Below are 21,752 nucleotides of genomic sequence, written 5' to 3'. Positions count from 1 at the left end.
TGGATTTTCTTTTTGTTTCTTTCTTTCTTTCTTTCTTTCTTTTTTTTTTTTTTCTTGAGATGGAGTCTTGCTCTTGTCACCCAGGCTGAGTGCAATGGCACAATCTCGGCTCACTGCAACCTCCGCCTCCCAGGTTCAAGGAATTCTCCTGCCTCCGCCTCCTGAGTAGATGGAATTACAGGCACCTGCCACCATGCCTGGCTAATTTTTGTATTTTTAGTAGAGATGGGGTTTCTCCATGTTGGCCAGGCTGGTCTCAAACTCCTAACCTCGTGATCCACCCGCCTCAGCCTCCCAAAATGCTGGTATTACAGGCGTGAGCCACTGCACCTGGCCAGGTTTGGATTTTCTGCAGTAATGTTTGTTCAAGATGCTGAATTGGGTGACCGATAATCACATACTAGCTGTAATAATATATAGTTATTCTTTCTGTTTCTATGAAGAATTTGCTCGTGTGCTTAGGTTCCGCACATTGAGAGTGAAAAGAAGGGATGAATTATTGTCCTTCTCCTTATTTAGTCAGACATATGCTTGGGTAGAGTGGAGGATGATGGGAGTAAGGGTTAGTCTATGTTTCAGTATTGAAACTAGATCAGAAAGGATTTATTCATAGTTCTCCACAAAATGGGTCTACCTAGATTTCTTCTGTGCCATTTCTTCCTTTCATTCATTCATTCTGTCCTTCCATCCATCCATCCCTGGATCTATGCATACATGTGTGCATCCATGTAAACCATCTAACATTAATCGGCCATCTACTACATGCCAGTCATGGGCTAGGGTATAAGTGAAACATGGTCATGAAAGACACAGGCCCAATCCTAAAATTAGCTATTATTGCTTATGACCCTGGATCTGCAAACATGGGTCTAGTTACGTTCACAAATACCTAAATCCATATAATAAGCTGGAATGAATCATCTTTTTCATGAGGTCATTCTAGTGTTATCTGAAGATTTTTATATGGATATGCACCCAGATTAAATTAAATGTTAACAGTATGATACAGTAATAATTTCAACAGACCAATGAAGGAGACAGATACTTTGATAGAAAATTTATAGCTTAGTATAACAAACTCTGCATTTGTCATTTAGAATAGGGAAATTGGACCAAAAATATGCTTGACTGGACTTGGTTGGGGTGGATGTGGTGAGGGTATTCACTAAGAGTATGTGAATGAGAAGACATTTGTAGTGTCACTAAAGGGGAAACAGAGAGCAGGCACCCCCAGCCAGGTTGTGCCCAATTACAGTCATATTAAAAACACATCCCCAGATCTCTCAGGCTGTTCCTGTAGTTTATAAGTGAGGTATGCCTCACTTATAAACTACATTTTATAATGTAGTCATTCCTACCTTTTCTTTCTGAGCTGTTATGCATCCTTATGTGTGTATATTGTATTTAAATAATCCCAGGTTAGGAAAGTCATTTTGTTTTTGAATCTCAATCTTTTTTTATTTGTAGCATTATTATTGTTGCTGATTATAATTATTGCTAATAATATTACAGTAGATATTAAATATGAAATGTAAAGGTTCTGACAAATAGTAAGTTCTTAGTAAATGGTTATTATGATGATGTATTTTAATTATGTATTTATGTATTGGTGACCTCCCCCACATGAATGTCTGCTTATTGAGGCAAGAACAATGTCTTATGCTTGTGTTCCCAGTGTCTAGAACGGTGTTCTCCATCAGGTGCAATTTTGCACTGTCCACCTTTCTACCCAGGGGATAGCTGGCAATGTATAGAAAGATTTTGATTTTCACTTTGGAAAGGGGTGCCACTGGCATCTAGTGGAATGGTATTAAACATCTTGCAATGCACAGAATAGTCACTCCACAGTGATCATTAGTGCAGAGGTTGAGAAACACTGGTAGAATAATATTGGATAGTAATAAGTGCACAGAAATATTATTGAATGTATAATGCATGGTGCATGGATGAATGAATGGATCTATGAATATGGTGGTATAGCTGGCCTCATATATGGTTTAAATTGTAGCAGTTCTGAACATTTAATTTAATCTGAATGCATATCCACATATATGTCTTTAACATTGGAACCACCTCATGAAACGAATTACCAATGTCTAGTTTAGTATATGGCTTTGGCTAGACACAAATTTAGCTGTGACTCACATTTGCAGGTCAAAATTTAATAAGTTATAACATTTACAGAGTTTTTACCATATGGCAGTTATCCTGTGGAGTGTTTTGCACGTACTCTTTTCCCTAAACTTAACAATCACCCTTATAACCACCAACTTACAAATGAGGAAACTGAGCCTCACAGAGGATATTTGGCCAAGAATACTAGATTAATATTGAAAGAGCTAAGATTTGAGCCGAAGTCTTTCTGACCCCAGTGTTTGTTTGTATAGCCACTACATTATTGCTTCCAGACTCAATAAACTAAAAGCAATATATAACTATAACCCTGGTGTTATTATAGGATTTCAAGAATATTTGTAATTATGACTCAGTGGTAACTTGTATTCACAGGCATTACCTTATAGACATCTTTGAAAACTTACATTTAGCTCCAAATTAAAGCTTCTTATCTGACGTTGAAGCTTTATTACTTCAAGGTTCTGTATCTATTATTGTGCAATGTTCAAAGATTTGGTAATTGATTTGCCAGATGTTTTCTGCATGGCAAATTCAGAAATGAATTATTATCCAATAATCTGAATATGTATTATAATTTTGTTTTACAGAATTCCAATAAATCAGGTGTGATGATTTGAGATTTATAGCTTTTTCCTTCCTATCTTTTTTGCCAACTTTTATGCTCAGAAACTTGTCTTAAAAGATTGATTCCAAATCCCTACCTCTTTTAGAGTTAACACAGCCTGTCTAGAATTTCAATTCGGTTTACTCTGAAAGACTGCAGAATCTGGCAAGCTTCCCGGGCCAATTTATTTTGGGGGAAAACAAAGTGAAAATTACTGAAGAACTAGTGGGCAATTGTGTTGCTGTAAAGAGCTGTAAAAATCTACTTTTTGGCTGCTACGTGTCAGGTGGGAAAGTGATAAGCTAGGAAAGGTAGTCTTTACAGTGCTATTTTCATTTAATCTGTGAAAAATAAAATTTAGAAGCCCTTTATGTATCTTTGTTCAGGATACTCCTGCTGAGCAGGATGGCATCTGTGCATCTGGCTCCTGGTTTTTGCCTCTGCTTAGCCTATCTATTTCCCTTTCTGTCCATCTGTCTGTCTGTCTATACATTTACCTGCTGGCGGCAATAGCCCAGGACTTCTGGGCATCAGATGTTTGAGTCCAGCTCTGGCAGCCGCTAGCAGTGCACATCCACCCCAATCCATTCTCAGTAATTCATTTAATCATGCTGTGGCTCAATTTCCTCATCTATAATATGGGATAACGTTCAGTTGAAAGAGTTGTCATTATAATGAAATACAGATGCAGGTACAGAGTTTAGGGCAGCATCTGAAGCCTAGTAAGGGCTCAGTAAATTGTTGTAATTAATGAAAGTAAAGGAGAGAAGGGGTTTAAGGAACCATTCTCATTAGAAAAAGTAACAAAGAAAGGGGAACAGTTTTAAGATGGGGGTGAAGGAGAGTGTTTTATGCAACTTCTCATTCATTACCTGCAGTTCCCTTTTCACCTTTCTCTCCTTTCCTGCCGTCTCTACCATCTCTTCCTGGAAGGCCGATGCGACCATGGGGCCCAGGGGAACCGTTTGCTCCAGGGGGCCCTGGAGGTCCAGGCAAGCCTGGAATGCTGCAGATATACCTGGGGGAGTAGTTCTCTCCTTTCAACTGATTACCCCGAGGTTGTCCACTGGCGCAAATGGCAAAACTTGTAACATAGAGCAAGACAAACATCTTTGGCTCTGGAAGAGAAACACACGGACATAAATGAACTTTCGGTGTTAGGGGAGGGGTGGTTTGGCATAATTGTATCAGTCTGAACACAAGAATGTGCATTTGCAACAATTCACTTCACTGTTCATCTTTCCACACATATAAAACTCTGTTCACCTTCATAATTCCAGTGAAAATTATTAACACATTATTGATATAGAATCCACAGTGCCCTACACAGGAGTTGGTGCAGATAAAGAATTGTTTAAAAACATTTCAAAATAAACCACTGCATTGTATTTGTTCTTCAGAAATAAATGATGGATTTAAAAATGGCATTTTCTTTTGCAAAAGTAGCACATTTTTCAAAGAATAAAAATTAGACATGGAAATGAAAAAGACAAACATCAATATTATTTTTACCACCTTGAGATTTACATTTTAGTATATATATATCCTTCCAGTGTCTTTTTTCTATGCTATGGAGAAAGTGATACCATGCAATTCCTACACTTCTTTAGCTTTTTTCACTTAGTAATATGTCATGAATACCTTCTCATGTGAACATTATGTATAACATTAAAAAATAATTGCTTTTGTTTCTACTATCTTTTATGTACAGAACCCCCATTATAGATATTTAGGTTGTTTCCAACGTTCTCCCAAAATCAACATCATGCTAGACATCATTCTAGCTAATCTTTGCATGTACCCATGATTGTTTTCTTAGAATTTATGGTCTATTTAAAGCTGGAGAAAGGAGGAAGCATTTTCAGGAAAACTATGTTTTTCACTTGATAATCATGTGTAATGCCAATTAGTGTTAATTGGAGTACTGTGCATGTCCTGAGGGGTGTCTCAAACTTTAATTTAAAATCTGCAGGATATAATGCCGTGGTGTCCCATTAAGCTGTTAGCACTGGGGCTCAATTAAAGAGCTGTGTGAAATTAAGCTACGCATGGCATCCGTGCCCCACGTGGAGCAGGCAGCAGGTCTCTTCAGTTCTGATCTAGTAGGACTTGGGCCCCAGTCCCACTCATCCACAAAGCCTAGAAGCTGAGAATGATGCATCATTTATTAGCATGGTATCCTGGCATATAGGCCAAAGGCGAGATGGAGAGTGGTAGAGATTAGGGATACCTGATATTTTAGGTGAAATGGTTCTTAGGATTAGCGGTTTCTCAAAGGGAAGAACATATACAGGTGGTTCTGGGGTCATGTAAATGAGTTGTGTTTGGATGGTTGGACCTGTGCTTTAAAAAGAAATATTTAATGTTTGACCTGGTATATACTCTCCCAAAGGGAATAATCATAACATGTGGGCAAAGCAATCAGATGAAATTTCTTTTTTTTTGACAACCACATAAGAAAATTGACCAGGCACACATCACCACTTTTGTGGTATCCATGGGGAAATTGCAACATCTTGGAATTAGACCCAGAAATTTGCCAGAGCATAGGAATGACAAACTAAGAAAAACACAGTGTGCACATGTGATTTTGAAGTAAGCCTGATTCCTAGAAATCTTATTAGTGAAAAACCAAAGCAACTTATCTAAATTCAGGCTCTGTAGCTTTGACTAAATCTCAGTGTTACTAGTTCAAAAAAAAAAAAAAAATCAAGGAGAACATTTTTGCCTGTCTGGTAGACTTGTCATACAGCACAAATCCAAAATTATTGATTCTATTGCTCAACTAGGATTAAGGCACTTTCTGTCAAGCCCAGTGCATTCAAAACCAGCCCTTCCAAAGGAGCTTCAGGTGAAAATAAAAATATGGAAAGAACATTCTGTCCACACCCCCTGCCATAGTCAGAACAAGATGCGTTGATTAAATTAGCAGTTCTCTCTCCCTTGTGAAAGCTGATTAGAGGAGGCTTTGTGAGAGATTGTGAAAGTGGCCCTGTCTGGGCCTTTATCTTTAAAACATGGAGGAAGCAAGGGTGACCTCAGGAGCTCTAAAAACCTTCCTCAGGAGGCCACCTTGCTGGGACTTGCCAAGCTCTTTGGGGCCTGGGATCATGGTGGTTTACCTGCCGAGGAGGCCACCTGGAGATTCAGGCTGTCCTGTAATTTCTGGTGATATGTGTTCTTGTGTATTTGTCTGCTACTTGTGTCTTGAAATTTAGAATCATTTAGAATCATTTCCCACAGAACTGTCACTATTTGACAGGAAGAGAAGATGGGCTAGAGTAATCCCAGTCTTAAGTTTTTATCTTGTTACCATTTAAACTGGACCTTTAATTTTTCAAATTGCTGTTGGTGCCTAATCACTTAAGTTATTAATTTATTCTGTTTTCTTTAAAGAATTTTAATACATATTCTGGGTAGGAACATGTTCAAGTAGGTTATGTTTTTGCTGTGGTGATACATGATGCAAGCCTGGAGCATGCGGGGCCCATTTTGCTGTGGAGATGGAGCAGGACAGTAATAATGTCACCCCCTCCCCAGAAAAAAGAAGGCTGGATGTGGTTGCTCATGTCTGTAATCCCAGCATTCTGGGAGGCTGAGGTGGAAGGATTGCTTGAGACTAGGAATTTGAGACAAGCCTGGGCAATATAGCAAGACCCCATCTATAAAGGTTCATAGAAGATAGTTATAAGGAGGCTTTTAACTAGACATGAGACGCAAGACTATAGGCTGAGGCCAGAGTTGCTTTCAGGAGGGATCTGAAATTGTCTGCAGAGAAGTTGATTTGGGTAGTGGCTTCTCAGACATGGTGATGCAGGTGTGAAAGCGCAACTATGCCAATAGTCACAGGAACAATTTGTGAAGAAGAATGTGGCAGGGTCTAGTTGGTGGTGGACAAAGGAAGCAGAAATTTTAAAGTTGTGATTGGAAGAAAGGATATTCAGTATTGCCAATAGCCAGGCAAAAAGGCACTCAAATTAATTAAAACAACAGAAACAAATTTATTCATTGAATAAATGGATCTCTTTCATGACAAATACACTAAAATACTACTGTTTGTACAGGAGTCTAAATGCTCCAAGCATTCCCAATTAAAACTTTTTAAAAGGCACTCAAATCGATTATTCAATAAAAATCCTTATCGGAATTGAGGAACAGGCTGGGTGCGGTGGCTCATGCCTGTAATCCCAGCACTTTAGGTGGCTGAGACGGGAGGATTACTCGAAGTCAAGATCAGCCTGGCCAATGTGGCAAAACCCATCTTTACTAAAAATACAAAAAGTAACCGGGTATTGTGGCATGCGCCTGTTATTCCATCTTCTTGAGAGGCTGAGGCAGGAGAATCACTTGAACTCTGGAGGCAAAAGTTGCAGTGAGCCGAGATTGCCGCTGCACTCCAGCCTGGGTGACAGACCCAGACCCTGTCTCAGAAAACAAAAAGAATTGAGGAACAATGTGTTGTGGTGCCTGATGCATGCTAGTGGTACAGTGGTGACTGAGGTCATTCAAATATTGGGACTCTGATGCAGGAAGACTATGGAGTGTGGATTATAATGGAAAAACCACAGTGGCATCACCGTATTTAGTTCTCCATTGCACTTAAGGGCCCAAAGCTTCATGTCACGTGGTGCGGTGGTCTACAAGGGCCTCCTTATTTCCCTGATTTCATCTTCTATTCTCCTCACTTTCTTAGCTCCAGTCACACTGGATTTCTTGGTGCTCCTGAAATACACTAGGTATGCCCTACCTTAGGGTCTCACATGTCCCTTCACATTGTCTAAAACCCTTTTCACCAAGATGTCCATATAGATTAATTCTCCATCTCCCTGTTCATATCATTGCTCAAATATCATCTTGTCATTGAGTTCAACCCTTATAACTGTACTTAATACTGCAACCTGCCTTCTTCTGCCCCTGACTTTCCTTTTTTCTGCTCTACATTTTTCTATTCTCCATTGTGCTTTTCAACTCTAACTCAGTAGATAATTCTCATCTTTATTTTATATCTACATTTTCCCTGATAGAATGTAAGCTATATGAGAGCAGGGATCTTTGTTGAAGTCATTGATGTGTCCAACCACCTACAGCAGGGATTAACCCAAAAAACACAGCTGGAGAAAAGGGATAATTTTGTGGGGAAGTTTCAGCTTTGTAGGGGGAAAAACTATTAGAAATTATGAAATATGAGAGTATTACACAATAAAGAGGGAAATGGGATTTGAAGAAATCTCCCTGAAGACTATGTGCCCTTTTGCAGTGTTTGAGAAATACAAATAAAAAACTTGAGATTTTTATTGTATCACTACAGCAAAAACATGTTTTAATTTGGCATAGTCTAGGGTGTTTAAAATATTTTAAAATTAATTTTTTTGTATTGGGTATATAGTACATTTCATAAAATTCAAAAGAAAGAAAGTGTATGCAATGAAAAGTCAATTTCTTCTCCTTCCTTTGAGTCTTCTGGATACCCAGCTTCCCTCTCTAGAGCTGATCCCCTCTGCCAGTTTCTTGCATGTCTTTTTTCCCCTTGTTGGCATCCCACATACAATGTTCTCTATGTTGCCTTTTCACTTAGTTTCCATATGAGTATTTACAGCTTCTATATTGACACCTATATATGTAGCACTGTCTTGTCCTTTTTTATTTAATGGCTAAAAAATATCTATCATGTAGATGTATTTGTCATATTTAACCAGTTTCCTACTGATGGGTATTTGGACTATTTTCTTTTGCTATTATAAGCAATGGTGCAATGAATCTCTCTCTCTCTGTCTCTCCAAATAGCTTATGACATAAGCAGCAAATAATTTCACCCAGTTTGTCTCTTCTCTTTCCTCATCTATTTTTAAAATATTTTTACTATGAAAAAAACTTTTGAGGTTTGATTTATTTTGTTTAGAAGGCCTTTACCACTTCAAGGTCCTGAAAAGAATCCTTGTGCTTTTCTTTCAATTCTTTTGTTTTATTTATTCACATTTAAAAATTTGTTCCATAAGAATTTTTTCTGATAAAAAGTGTGAGGTAGGGATACAACTTTATATTTCCAACTGCTCATGTTGAATAATCCATTATTTACCTACTCCCCCACTGCCTTGCAGTGAACTTAGTTATTTTGACTGGGAATAAATCATGTGGGTCACAATTTCATAAACATTACAATAATTTTTAACAGCTTTATAAAGATATAATTTGCACACCATAAAATTTACCAAACTGTACAACTCAGTGTGCGTCACAATCCAATTTGAAACCCCAAAAAGAAACCTGTACCCCTTAGCTGTCACTCCACATACAATATGCTTTAAAGCATTGAATTGAATTCATGAGTGGCTGGGACTACAGGTATGTACCACCACATCTGGCTAACTTTTGTATTTTTTGGAGAGACAAGGTTTCACCAAGTTATCCAGGCTGGTCTTGAACTCCTAAACTCAAGCAATCTGCCCACCTTGGCTTCCCAAAGTGCTGGGATTTCAAGGGTGAGCTGCCATGTCCAGCTTGGAAATACTGTTAATCTGGAACAGATCTGTCCTGGATGCTAATTGTAAATAATCCTCAGTCCTATTTTTCTGTAGGGATTACAAAGTAACAGTTTTTTTTTTTAAACACATTTAAAAATTTTAAGTTGTGTTACGATTCAAGAGACATCATGTTAATATGCTTATATTTGAAGCAGAAATGTTGTGTATAGTATTTGTGAGATTATTTAGTCATGAAATCCTTCGTTCTTGCTAAACTAGCCACAGAAAATATTGGGAGAAATACTGATTAACTCAGTACAAAGATTGAACTCCTGGAAAACATGTTCATAGATTGAGATCCCTTTGTAAACAGCATATTATTTTTCCCCAGAGTAAGTAAACTACAAGTATATATTTTCTTTTAAAAATAAAATATGTTGGTGGTGGGAATGTAAAATGGTACAGCCCCTGTGGAAAACAATATAGTGATTTCTCAAAAAAAATTAAACAGAATTGCTATATGATATAGCAATTCCACTTTGGGGTATATATCCAAAAGAAGTAAAATCAGAAATTCAAACAGATATTTGCACATGCATGTTCATAGCAGCAAGGACTCAAACAAATATTTATACACCCATGTCTGCAGCATTATTCACGGTAGCCAAAAAGTGGAAGCAACCCAAGTGACCATGGAAAGGTGAATGGAGAAACAAAACCTGGTCTACAAGCAAAATGGAATCTTCTTCAGCCTTAAAAAGAAAGGAGGTGTACATTATTTTGTATCCTGACACTTTGTTAAATTCATTTACCAGTTCTGGGAGCTTTCTGGATTAGTTTTCAGGGTTTTCTAGATATATGATTATGTCATCAGCAAGCAGCAATAGTTAGACTTCCTCTTTACTGATTTGGATGCCCTTTATTTCTTTCTCCTGTCTGATTGCTCTGACTTCCAGTACTACGTTGAGTAGAAGTGGCAAAAATGAGCATTGTTGATGCCCACGGGAATAGAACTTGCTCCAGTTCTCTGGGAAAATGCTTTGAACTTTTCCCTATTCAGCGTAATGTTGGTTGTGGGTTTGTCATAGATGGCTTTTATTTACTTTTATTTGAACCAAATCTAGAATTCAAAATTAGCTGCAAAAAATAAGTGAAAAAATAAAATTTATTCTACAATAACTGCAAATAGCTGCAAAAATAAGTGAATAAATAAAATACTTAGGAATATATTTTACCAAGAATGTGAGAGACTCCTACAAGGAAAACTACAAAGCACTGTTGAAATAAATAAAAGATGACACAAATGAAAACACATCCCATGCTCATGGATGGATAGAACAATATTGTGAAAATGACCACACTGCCAATGCAATCTACAAATTCAATGCAATTCCCATCAAAATACACCAACAATTTTCAAAGAACTAGAAGATATACAACACTATACTTTAACTGGGAAATTCTCAATGCCAGTTGGTGAAAGAAGCGATTGAAGAGAAGAAAGAAGAAGAGGGGAGAAAGAGAAAGAAAAGAGATGGCAAGGAGAATGGCTATTACTAGTTATAGGGTTTCTTCTTTGGGGTGATAAAAATGTCCGAAAATTGATTGTGCTGATGGTTGCACAACTCTGTGAATATAATAAAAAAACACTTAATTATATTCTTTTTTTAGATGGAGTCCAGCTCTGTTGCCCAGGCTGGAGTGCAGTGGCATGATCTAGGCTCATTGCAACTCCGCCTCTTGGGTTCAAGGGATTCTCCTGTCTCAGCCTCCCAAGTAGCTGGGACTACAGGTGTCTGCCACCACGCCTGGCTGACATTTTTTACTTTTAGTATGGATGGGGTTACATCATGTTGGCCAGGCTTGTCTCAAAACCCTGTCCTCAAGTGATCTGCCCACCTCAGCCTCCCAAAGTGCTGGGATTACAGGTGTGAGCCACCACCCTGGCCAATTATGCTCTTTAAATGGGTGGGTTAAATGGGTGTGTGGATTATATCAGCAATTATAACAGCAGTAAAGCTGTTACTGCCCTGCCCCATCACACTCTAACTCCTACCCCTATCCAAAAAAAAAAAAAAAAAAAATAGCGATTATGCTTGCCTGATGGGACATTTTTTTTCTTTATTTTCTTAGCAACTTTTTGAATTTGTTGTAATTAGAGCATATTTAAATTTGGTGAAACTTTTATTAAAAATACCATAGATGAAAAAAAAAAAAAAAAAGAAAGGCGGTACTGACACATGCTACAACATGGAGGAACCGTGAAGACATTCTATTACGTGAACTAGGCCAGTCACCAAAGGACAAATATTGTGTGATTCCGCTTACATAAAGCTCCTAGAGTAGTCACATTCATCTAGACAGAAAGTAGAATACTGGTTGTTGGAGGAGGAAGGGAAGAGGGGAATGGGAATTTCTGGTTTCATGGGTACAGAGTTTCAGTTTGGGAAGATGAAGAAGTTCTGGAGAGATGGTGATGCTATTGCATAACAATATGAATGCATTTAATGCTGCAGAATTGTACACATAGGCATGATTGAAGTGATATAAATTTTATGGTATGTATATTTTATGATAATTCAAAAAACTAAAAAAAAGAATTGGAATGCAGGGAGAGGCCAGTATTCTTATTTCTGTGCCAAGTGTTTTAAGGACATCCTTTACTTTATCCTCACACCAGTTTTTATGAAGTAAGTGCTATCATCTTCACTTTACAAGTAAGAAAATTGATACTCTGTCGGCTCTAGTCCACACAGCATGAAATGGTGCAGCCAGAATTTGAACTGAGTTCTTTTGTCCTCAAACACTTGAGTTTGCCCCTACATCACGCGAGAGAAACTATAACATATTACTTCATGACAAAGGGCTGGACTTGATAATTAATTCAAGTTGAAAATGTGCTTTGCCTGGAAATCATTAGGAAGAGAATAGGTAACCAGGGAAAGCCAACACGAGACATTTCCTTGGCCTGCGGAGGTGGAGATTTCACAACAGCAGGCTCTGTGCTTCTCTCGTTGCACTGGGAGTGGCACTGTGATTGGGACAGGATGGAGACCTGAGCTGCTCATGCCTCACTTCCTTTTACGTTCTTGTTCATCAGCTCCTTGCCTTTGGGGCTCCCATTTTCCTCTGCAGAACTGCTTTTCCTATTTGCCATGAATTACCTTCCTTCTCCTGGCACTAATCAAGTCCCCTGCAAGGCCACACAATTGCATTGTGTTATAGCTATCTATTGACTTGCTTATTTCACCACTACAATGTGAACTCTAGGGCAGAGCCTAGTCTACAGCATCTACGGCAGAGGCTCAACAAAAGTTGAATGAAGAAAATGTATTCCTCAATATTTATTATTATCAACAGTTCATTTTTGATAATGTTTTGGCTGCTTTATGGCAAGTGCTATCATGACACAATGATTAAAGAAAAAAATCCTGACATTAGCAAAACATTTTATAGGCTAGAGAGCAATGCTAAGCCCATATCATCCTCCCCAAAACCATCTTGTAGTAAGTTAGATGGGGAACCAAGGTCCAGAGAAGTCCTGCAACTTGTCTGTGGTTAGAAAGCTAGTGTCAGTCCAGAGATTCAAATCTAGGTCTTCAGTTTTATGGATTCTTCCTACAGAATCATCTGTTTAATAAACTAAAAAGTCTCCATCGCAAGAACAGGCCACTGCATCTAAATTTGCTAAAATTCTAAAAACAAAAAGAGTAAACACCATACCTTGCTCTTAGATGGTGGGCTGCTGCAGGATTCTAAATCCACAAGAGACTGAAGATCTTTCATGAGAGCTCAGTGAAAAACTTCCTTTGGTACCAGACAGAACAACAGATCCAAGTTCTCAAAGATTTCCAAATAGTTGTGCTAAAAATAATTTTCTCGTTCAGTCCCAAAGAGCCAAAGGCCCTGGAAGTCATTCATCGAGTGAGGCTCAACTCAGGGACCAGCTAAAATTACAGTTTTATTTGGGATAAACTTTAAGTGCCTGCTTTCCTTTACTGGTAAGTTTAGAGCTTCTCCATCTCTGTGTGTTGTGGCCTCTTTTTCAGATTTGTTTACTTAATTTTTTCCTTCTTCATTTGTTTTCCACTGAGTGAATGTTTCAGGAAAAAAATTACTCACTGACTGGAAATTAGTTGTTAACTTAGAGAAAAAAGCCATGTTGTATTTAAGAGTTTTGGAAGTAGAGCCTTCTGATTCTGGACCTGGGATGGTGTCTTGTGGAATAATTAACACAGTCCCTATTCTTGGTAAATATGGCAGGAAAACAGCCCCTCATTCTATGTGCTGTGAAAAGAGAGAGGGTCATGAGAATTGTACCGATTTTGTTTTCTTTGTTCTTTGCTGAATGGATAAATGATTGGGTATTTTTAGAAAACTAATATGTCTTTGTGCCTCTAAAGAACTGATCATAACATCTCAAAAGGCAGAATGATCCTCCAAAGCATATAACTAGTCATCTTTGGTGCAATCAATTTCTTTGTTTCCTTCTGCTATGTATTTCTTATATTTCCTTGGCAACAGCAATATATAATTTATGATGTCATTTATGGAAATTAGACGACTGAAAAAATCTTGTTTTTATCTTTCTTTTCCTCTCATTCTTCCAAGCAATGACGACTCTAATTGAGAGGAATGTTTCCAGTTAGTGAAGTGGAGGTTGACCATACACTTGACCAAGAAGATTGCTGGGCTCCCTGTTCTGATCAGCTTCATTTTGCCTTTGGGATCCACCCTCCAGACTGGAGGAAATGGTCCTTTGAATTTGTTGGCTGTCCAAAATCTTAATGCCATCACAGTAGGGTTAAAACAATGTCTTGAGCATGGAAGCTAGTCATAACTTATTGCTAAATGAGAGTAGAATTTTAATCAGATAAAGTCTCTGGGTTTGTTTTCTCATTTGCAAAATAAAATGGTTGTCCTTGATTATTTCCAGGGTTTCTCATAGTTCTTAATATTCTCGAACCAAGTGATGTTGTCTGATATCCTCCTTCTACAGATGAGTAATTTAGACAGTCTGATCCTCAATTGATACACCTAACCACTTACCATATTTCCTCCCTAGGTTGTTGCTAACTTTAAAAGACCATGTTTTTGCATCCACCGGGTGGACTGCATACCTCCTGTTTCTTCCTCCTCCTCTCCATGGGTGCCCTGGGTTCTCTTAGGAATCGAATCTTCTCTTTCTAACCTCAGTGCCTTGCTTATGTAATTGATAGTGGCTTCCAGCTATTACCAACCATGTCTCCCCCATCCCTCTTTCTCCATCTGTTCACATTTATCTTCTGTGTGTGTCACTTTCTACAGAATGTCTCCCTGATATTCTCAACCAGTTGCAACCCTGTCTTCTCCTGAATCCTTCTAGCACATAATTTGGATCTTTCATGCACTTTAGCTCACTGGTTCTTAACTAGATCTACTGAATGAGCACACTAGTGGATTAAGTTGGACATTAATATTTTTTAAAAGCTCTATGGGTGATTCCGATGGGCAGCCAGGCTCTAGGAATCCTTGCCTTATCTATTCTTGCTCAAATGATGCCTCATGTATTTGTCCTTCCAAACCAGGGAGTTGTGATACAAACCTGTCTTCTTTATGTCTCATCCTGTTCTTTTATTTATTACTTCATCACATATTTATTTAGCTGCTACTATATGTCAGATGCTGAATGCTTGGTCTTGGTGTTCAGTAGAGAGCAAACAAAGAGCCCTTGTAGAGACAAAATCTAGTGGGGAAGAGAGATATTAATGAAATAATCACAGAACTATGTTTAATGGGATATGAATTGGGAATTCCCATCCACTTGGAATTTCAGCTGAGAACACAAAGCAGAGGATGATAGGCAACCAATGTTCAGACATCGACTTAGAACTTGTTAAAAGCCAGCTGGATGACTCTGACCATCAGCCATTTTCAGTCCACATAAGAGAAAACTAGAAATTCAGAAGGGATTAGTGATTGAAGAGAGGCATCAAAGTAGAGCTGTTAGCTAACAAGGGAGTAATTAAAGTGCTTCTCGTTTTCCTTACTATGAGGGAAGGAAGGGAAGAGTGCCCCACTTCTGTGGCAGAGTGACAAGGACCCCAAGATCCAAGAGAATTACTGAGAAAGATTAGGGATGTTTGCAGGAAGAGAATTACTTATCTTGCTATCCTAGTTGGATTTTAACTGATCTGTGAAGCTAAGCGCCTTGCAATCATTAAGGCACCAGAGAAACGTGAAAAAGAAGTTGTGGGGAAGCTTGACTCACAACTGAAGTTTGATGTCCTCTGTCATCACAGAACCTGGAGAATTCTGAAGAAGAATGCTCCCTGGAGAAGAAAGAACAGTTCAGGGGCAGCTGTTAGAGAGGCAAGAATATATGCACTCCCCACCAGGGAGATAGTACTGAGGAAGGCAGGTGAATTGGGCCATCTTGATGGGACTTCTTGAGCCAAGGAGTCCTCCTAGTTGGGGGAGGCCACTAAGAAGTCATTGGGTGTGTCACTGAGTACAGAAGCTGAGGCTGGCATGGGATCAGTACAAGCTGTCAACCAAGGAGTACATGACCCATGTGAGAGCACTGCGCAGACTAGAGGTCCCATAGGGACGTGCCAGTGACCCTGTGAACACCTTCACCCTGAAAGAGACAGCATTTGGCTACCTGGGGTGCACAGAAGACATTGGAGCCAGGAGAGAACCATACAAGTAGCATTTATTAAGTAAAAGTAATTCAGGCATTTATGTGGCCAACAAACATGAAAAAATGTTCAACATCCCTGGTCATTAGAGAAATACAAATCAAAACCACATTGAGATACCATCTCATGCCAGTTAGAATGGTGATCACTAAAACATCTGGATACAACAGATGCTGGAGAGGATGTGGAGAAATAGGAAAACTTTTACACTGTTGGTGGGAGTATAAATTAGTTCAACCATTGTGGAAGACAGTGTGGTGATTCCTTAAGGATCTAGAAATAGAAATATCATTTGACCCAGCAATCCCATTACTGGGTATATATCCAAAGAATTATAAATCATTGTATTATAAAGACACATGCACACGTATGTTCATTGTGGCACTATTTACAATAGCAAAGACTTGGAACCAACTCAAATGTCCATCAGTGATAGACTGGATAAAGAAAATGTGGCACATAAACACCATGGAATACTACGCAGCATAAAAAACGATGAGTCCATGTCCATTGCAGGGACATGGATGGATCTGGAAACCATCATTCTCAGCAAACTGACACAAGAACATAAAACCAAACATTGCATGTTCTCACTCATAAGTGGGTGTTGAACAATGAGAACACCTGGGCACAGGGAAGGGAACATCACATGCTGAGGTCTGTTGGGGGTGGGGGACCAAGGGAGGAATAGCATGGGGTGGGGAGATTGAGGAGGGATAACATTAGGAGAAATACCTAATGTAGGTGACGGGGGTATGGAGGCAGCAAACCACCATGGCATGTGTATACCTATGTAACAATCCTGCAAGATCTGCACATGTACCCCAGAACTTAGAACAAAATAAAAAAAAAAAGAAAAAAAAAACCAGAAAAAACATACAGTTATCAAAAAAAATTAATTCAGCCACCTTTTTTTCTGATTCTTTTGCTCTTTGACCTGACTCAAGAGGAGCTGAAAGTGAAAGGAGGTGGCAGGAGATGGGGCAAGAGTGAAGGAGCATAGCTTATCCTGAACTGCAGCCATGGAGACGGACAAGTTTTGTATTGGATATAAAATAGAAAATTTGATTTAGATTTGTCTTTTTAATATCTGAAAATGAGTCACAATTGACTAATAAAACTGTTCATGTAACTGGAAGTTACCAGAAAGCCAAGAAATTTGCCTGAGATGTCATGGAAGGGCAGGGAGGAAAGATCCAACGGAATTTGGCTAGAACAAATGATGGAAGAAAAACGAGATTGTTTCTTACTCATATCATTTTAAGGACAGTTAATGCCATTTGATAAATTCAATAAACTTTGGAGAATGCTCTGAAGGAAAATATAGAGAAGTGTTTAGCTGGATAACCCAGTTGAGTCTACGGGCTAGAGAGAGCTTGCCTAAAGCAATGACATCTGACCTAAAATGGGGGGGAAAAGTACGCATGAACCTGGCAGAAGAGCAGGAAAACACATCCAGGCTGAGAGAATGCACATGCAAAGGCCCTGGGGAGGAAGAAGATGATGCTGAGTGGGGGCCGGTGGGAAAAAGCAAAGGCAGGCACAAGCCTACAGGGAGGATGTGCCTGGGTCAGGTGGAGCTCTGCTGGCCACTGGAGGTTCTGGTCCTTATCCTGGGGTCAATAAGTTCCCCAGAAGGGCTATGAGCAGGATTTCATGAACCAGGATGTTGACCAGGTAGAGGTGGTGCCTGCTGTCACTTTCCTGGCTTTGTAAGCTGACTTCAACCAGTTGAAATGACTTAGTTTGGTTTCTAAACTGAATCTGCTTTCATTGTAGGGAAAGAGGTGGGTTCTCATGAGAAAAGGAGTTTGCATATTTAAAAAAGGCAATTCACTGACTCATGGAATGAACAAATGTCATTGTCCCCTGTGTGTGCCAGGCACTGTGCTGGGCCCTGAACATACAGCTTTGAAAGTGGAAGACAGGATCTCAACTCACAGTTCTTACAGTGCACCAGGAATTTCACATTGTTGGAGAGGAAGGGATCTCAGAGTTTATTTGCTTGAGTTTTCCGTTTCACAGATAAAAAAACCCAAATTCAGTAAGAAGTGACTTGCCCAAATAACCTATTTATGCTAAACCAGAACTAGAATTCAGGTTCCTGCACAATGCCCAAAAGAGTCTTTCCTCTACAGCCTTCACTGATACCTGGTTCCTAACTTCACATGTAGAAGACATTCCAGTGTTTTTATCTATATACATATCCATGATTATGGATAAATGTGAATTAACAATATCACATTATATCAAATCATAATACTTTACCTTGCCCAAAATATCACTTCTCATATTTTAAAACTTAAAAACCTTAAAAAAAACTTATAGAAAGTTGGCCAGATGTGGTTGCTCATGCCTGAAATCCCAGCATTTTAGGAGGATATGGTGGGAAAATCACTTGAGCCCAGGAGTTCGAGACCAGTCTGGGCAATATGGCAAGACCCCATCTCTAGAAAAAAAAAAAAATAGCCAGCCAGTACTGTGCATGTATAGGCCCATCTACTCGGAAGGCTGAGGTGGGATGATGGCTTGAACCAGATTATTATCTCCTTATTACAGATGTGTAAACTGAAGTTTCTAAATGAGAGAATGGGCCCAAGGTCACACAGCTACTGAGTGATAGATTTGGCATTCAAAGGCAGATTTGTCTGACCTTCAAACCAAACTCTTGGTTTAAGATGAGGAGAGTGATAGTACTTGACTCCTTGGATTGTTGTGAAGATCAATTGGAATAATCATAGAAAGTGAGTCCCTGCTGCCTAGCACTTCGTGGGTACTCCATACATGAGAAGTGGGTGAACAGTGCTGGCACAGCTGTTGATGCTCTTATCACTAAGCTTTGGCTAATGTTCTTTGATAAGTGCCATTGCCTGTCCTGAGTTCTCTGTGTTCCTCTTGTTTGCACCTGAAAACCATCCAAAGACCAGAGGCCTAGAAGTAATGCCTCCACTCTGTGATGCAAACTGCTCTAGCTGCAGAATTTTGAGAGTGTCTTTGTGACATTATGTAGGCATAAAAATGGTGGTGATCATAACAGTGCCTTACATTTATTATTTAGTAGAAAAACCTCCTCAACTTTCTTTTCTTCAGGCATCTCAGGTCAATTTGAACATTTTGGTGTTTCTAAACGTTTATCCAGATAGTGGGGAGCCCATGTTCTCTGCTTTATTTATTGTTAAAAACCTGTGAGGCATTCTGGGGGGAGGGTGCCTGAGGACATGAGCCAAGTTCAGGGTCAAGAGCTACATTAGACTCAACAAAGGCAAAGATTTAGCGGCAGGTGGTGACTCTTGCACACCCATTCACTTTCAGCCAAAACAATTCTCCTCAGCAGACTCCATCATATTGGAGAGAGAGCTGGGAAATCCAACAATGACTCATAGTGTGTTGGGGAGAAAAGCTGAGCACTGAGGTTTGGGGGAAAAAAAGACAAAGCAATGGAATGTTACCCTAGAGTCTAAACTAGCAGGAATCTTCCTGCCTTCTCTGTTCCCACTGACATTTCTTCATGGAGTAAGACTGCTGGCTTTGACAGACAAAGTCATGGTTGTCCAGCCATGTGACCGTGGGCAAATAGACTTGGGCAAATAGCCTTGGGCAAAAGACTGAGGATTACCCCTCTGAAACCTTAGTGTTCTTTTCTATGAATTGAAATTTTAAAATGTCCAAATGAAGTGAGGTTGTTATAAAGTTTGATGAAGTAATGCATCTTGTTGACTGACACATTTATGCTACTCAAAATATGTTGATTTCTGTTGGTGCAGGGAGGGGCAGCTTTAAGTTAGAGGCCTTCCTTTTTCTTTCAATAGTGTTTAGAGTTTACGTTCATGTTGGGACTAGGAAATGCATGTCTCTGGAGGCACTTTAGATCTGTGTTTTCAGGATAATCTTATCTGCATGATCAGAAACACTCTCCCCAGGGACAGGACTTCTAAGTGGTTTTTTGAAAACTGAAGGATGACTGTAAGGCATCTGAGAAAATAAGTGCCAGGATGGAATAAGTAGCTTTTCCAGGGAGAGGTAATGGTTTCAGTAAAAGCCTGGCATTGAGAGAACAAGGCACCTTGCAGAGAGTGAGAGAAAGCTGGGGAGGCTGGAGAAGAGTGAGGAGGAAGACGGGAGAGGAGGGGAGTCCTTGCCGAGGCTGTGGATGTGGGGGCTAAAGCTTTCTTGAGGGTCTTCAACTTTAACTTCAGGGCCTTAAGAAGCCAGTGAAGAGTTTGTGAGTGATGAGACCATATATGACTTCTATTAATAGATAGATTTATTGGACAGCTATCTGGAGAAAGAATGGGTGGCAGCAAAAATGAAGCACACTTAGGCAAAGTTAAGTAAGAAAATCACTCCACCAACATGGCAAGGACTGTAATATAACAGGATTCTAGAAGATGAGGCACATGTTTGGTTTGTTTGTTTTTCGTTTGGCCGTGTGTGTGTATATTTGTGTGTGTGTAAACATATGTGATTTCCTTCTAATATTTTTTCCTATTCATAGTATATACATTTTTTGATCAAAATATATATGCTATTTTTTAACCTCATGTATTTTCTATAATTCTCCTATGCAACTATTTGTATTTTATTTTCAGTATATGCTTACTAAAGACACTTTTTCAGGAGGAAAAGGTAGAAAAATAACAATAAACGATTATTTACATAGCTCTATTTCTCAGAACGATACCACTGCTACCGCTTTAGCTTCTTTCTTTTTGTTATTTTTGTTCTCTCTGTGTATGCATAGGTCTTCTGTTCAAAGTTTTGTAATGCTACCTATACACTGTTGCTGTGTGCTTTTTCTTCAACCTAATATTATATTATAAGTGTTTTCCTTGTTATTTTTTGGAGCCATTAATGGCCAAACAATATCCATCAAGTGGCTGCACAGTAATTTATTTAACTCCCTTCTCTCCTATTATGGGACAATGAAGCTATTTCTATTTTCTCCTAGTATAAATGCGATTATATTGAAACTTTTTGTGCATAAGCCTTTATCCCTATTTAGGATTATTTCCTTAGGACAGAGTCCCAGAAATGGAATTATTAGATCAAAAGTTCTGTATGTTTTATGTCTTTCTTGGTACATGCTGCCAAACTGCTTTCCAAAAGGTTGTGTGAATGTACACTGCCCCATCCCTGTATAAAAACAAAATCCTGGGAAATGTAAGTTCCCCCACAGCCAGGCACCTTTTGTCCCTGGAACAGAGAATCTCAGATTTGGAAGTAACTTTAGAGTTTAGTGAAGCTAACCTGTGCTGTAAAGGGAAGATCAAAGCTTGTTCCACAATAGTATTGGCAATTGTACCATTTTTGAGTTGACTGGCATCTCAGAGGTCATTTTGCAGAAATGCCCCAGATTCCCTACACAATCTCAGCCAGCGGCTCTGGGCAGACTCTGTGCTGAGGGCTATGCATACACCAACCCAGTCTTCCTGTAACCACAAGAGAAGGTTACTGTTATTGTTCTTTTCATTCTTCAGATGGAAAAACTGAGGCACAAGAAGTAAATAACTTGCTTGAGGCCATGTGGTCTTAGGACTTTTAACTGCTGTACTTTACAAGTTCTTTTTAGTAAATACCTACACAAACTAAGGTGACACAGGCACTACAAAGGAAAAAACGGGGTTGGTGAAAGAGATTGAAAAGAGTGCCTCCTGTAGTTTGGGAGATCAGGGAAGATCTAAGGATTGGATACCTGGGGATACCTGAGGATGCCTGAGCCAGGTGAAGATGGGATAAAAGGCTTACAGGAAGGAAGAACAGCATGGGAGAGGGCCCTGGGGCAAGAGAGGACTTTGGGAATTCTAGGAACTGAAAGGACAGTGGGTTGGAGCTTATAGACAAAATAGCCTGTAAGAAAAGAGGTCAGAAAAA

At 39.2% G+C, this 21,752-nt stretch overlaps 1 protein-coding gene across 4 annotated transcripts in view; it reads right to left on the bottom strand.

Moving 5' to 3' along the window:
• Positions 1–21,752, bottom strand: part of C1QTNF7 (C1q and TNF related 7) — a 104,205-nt gene that overhangs the window by 5,973 nt on the left and 76,480 nt on the right. For 2 of the 4 annotated variants that reach the window (XM_032272825.1, XM_032272828.1), the window contains exon 2: positions 3,613–3,858. In XM_032272825.1, the coding sequence (XP_032128716.1) occupies positions 3,613–3,850 (238 nt within the window). In that variant the 5' untranslated portion in view covers positions 3,851–3,858. Of the gene's footprint in view, positions 1–3,612; positions 3,859–12,924; positions 13,291–17,822; positions 18,152–21,752 lie in introns of those variants that run through there. The other 2 variants (XM_032272835.1, XM_032272819.1) reach the window with 2 other exon arrangements.

Source organism: Sapajus apella, unplaced genomic scaffold (genome assembly GCF_009761245.1).
Source record: "Sapajus apella isolate SASKATOON/1434 unplaced genomic scaffold, GSC_monkey_1.0 scaffold5, whole genome shotgun sequence".
NCBI classification, from domain to species: domain Eukaryota; kingdom Metazoa; phylum Chordata; class Mammalia; order Primates; family Cebidae; genus Sapajus; species Sapajus apella.
Note: the sequence above shows the minus strand (reverse complement) of the source record. Positions and strands in the feature narration are given on the sequence as shown.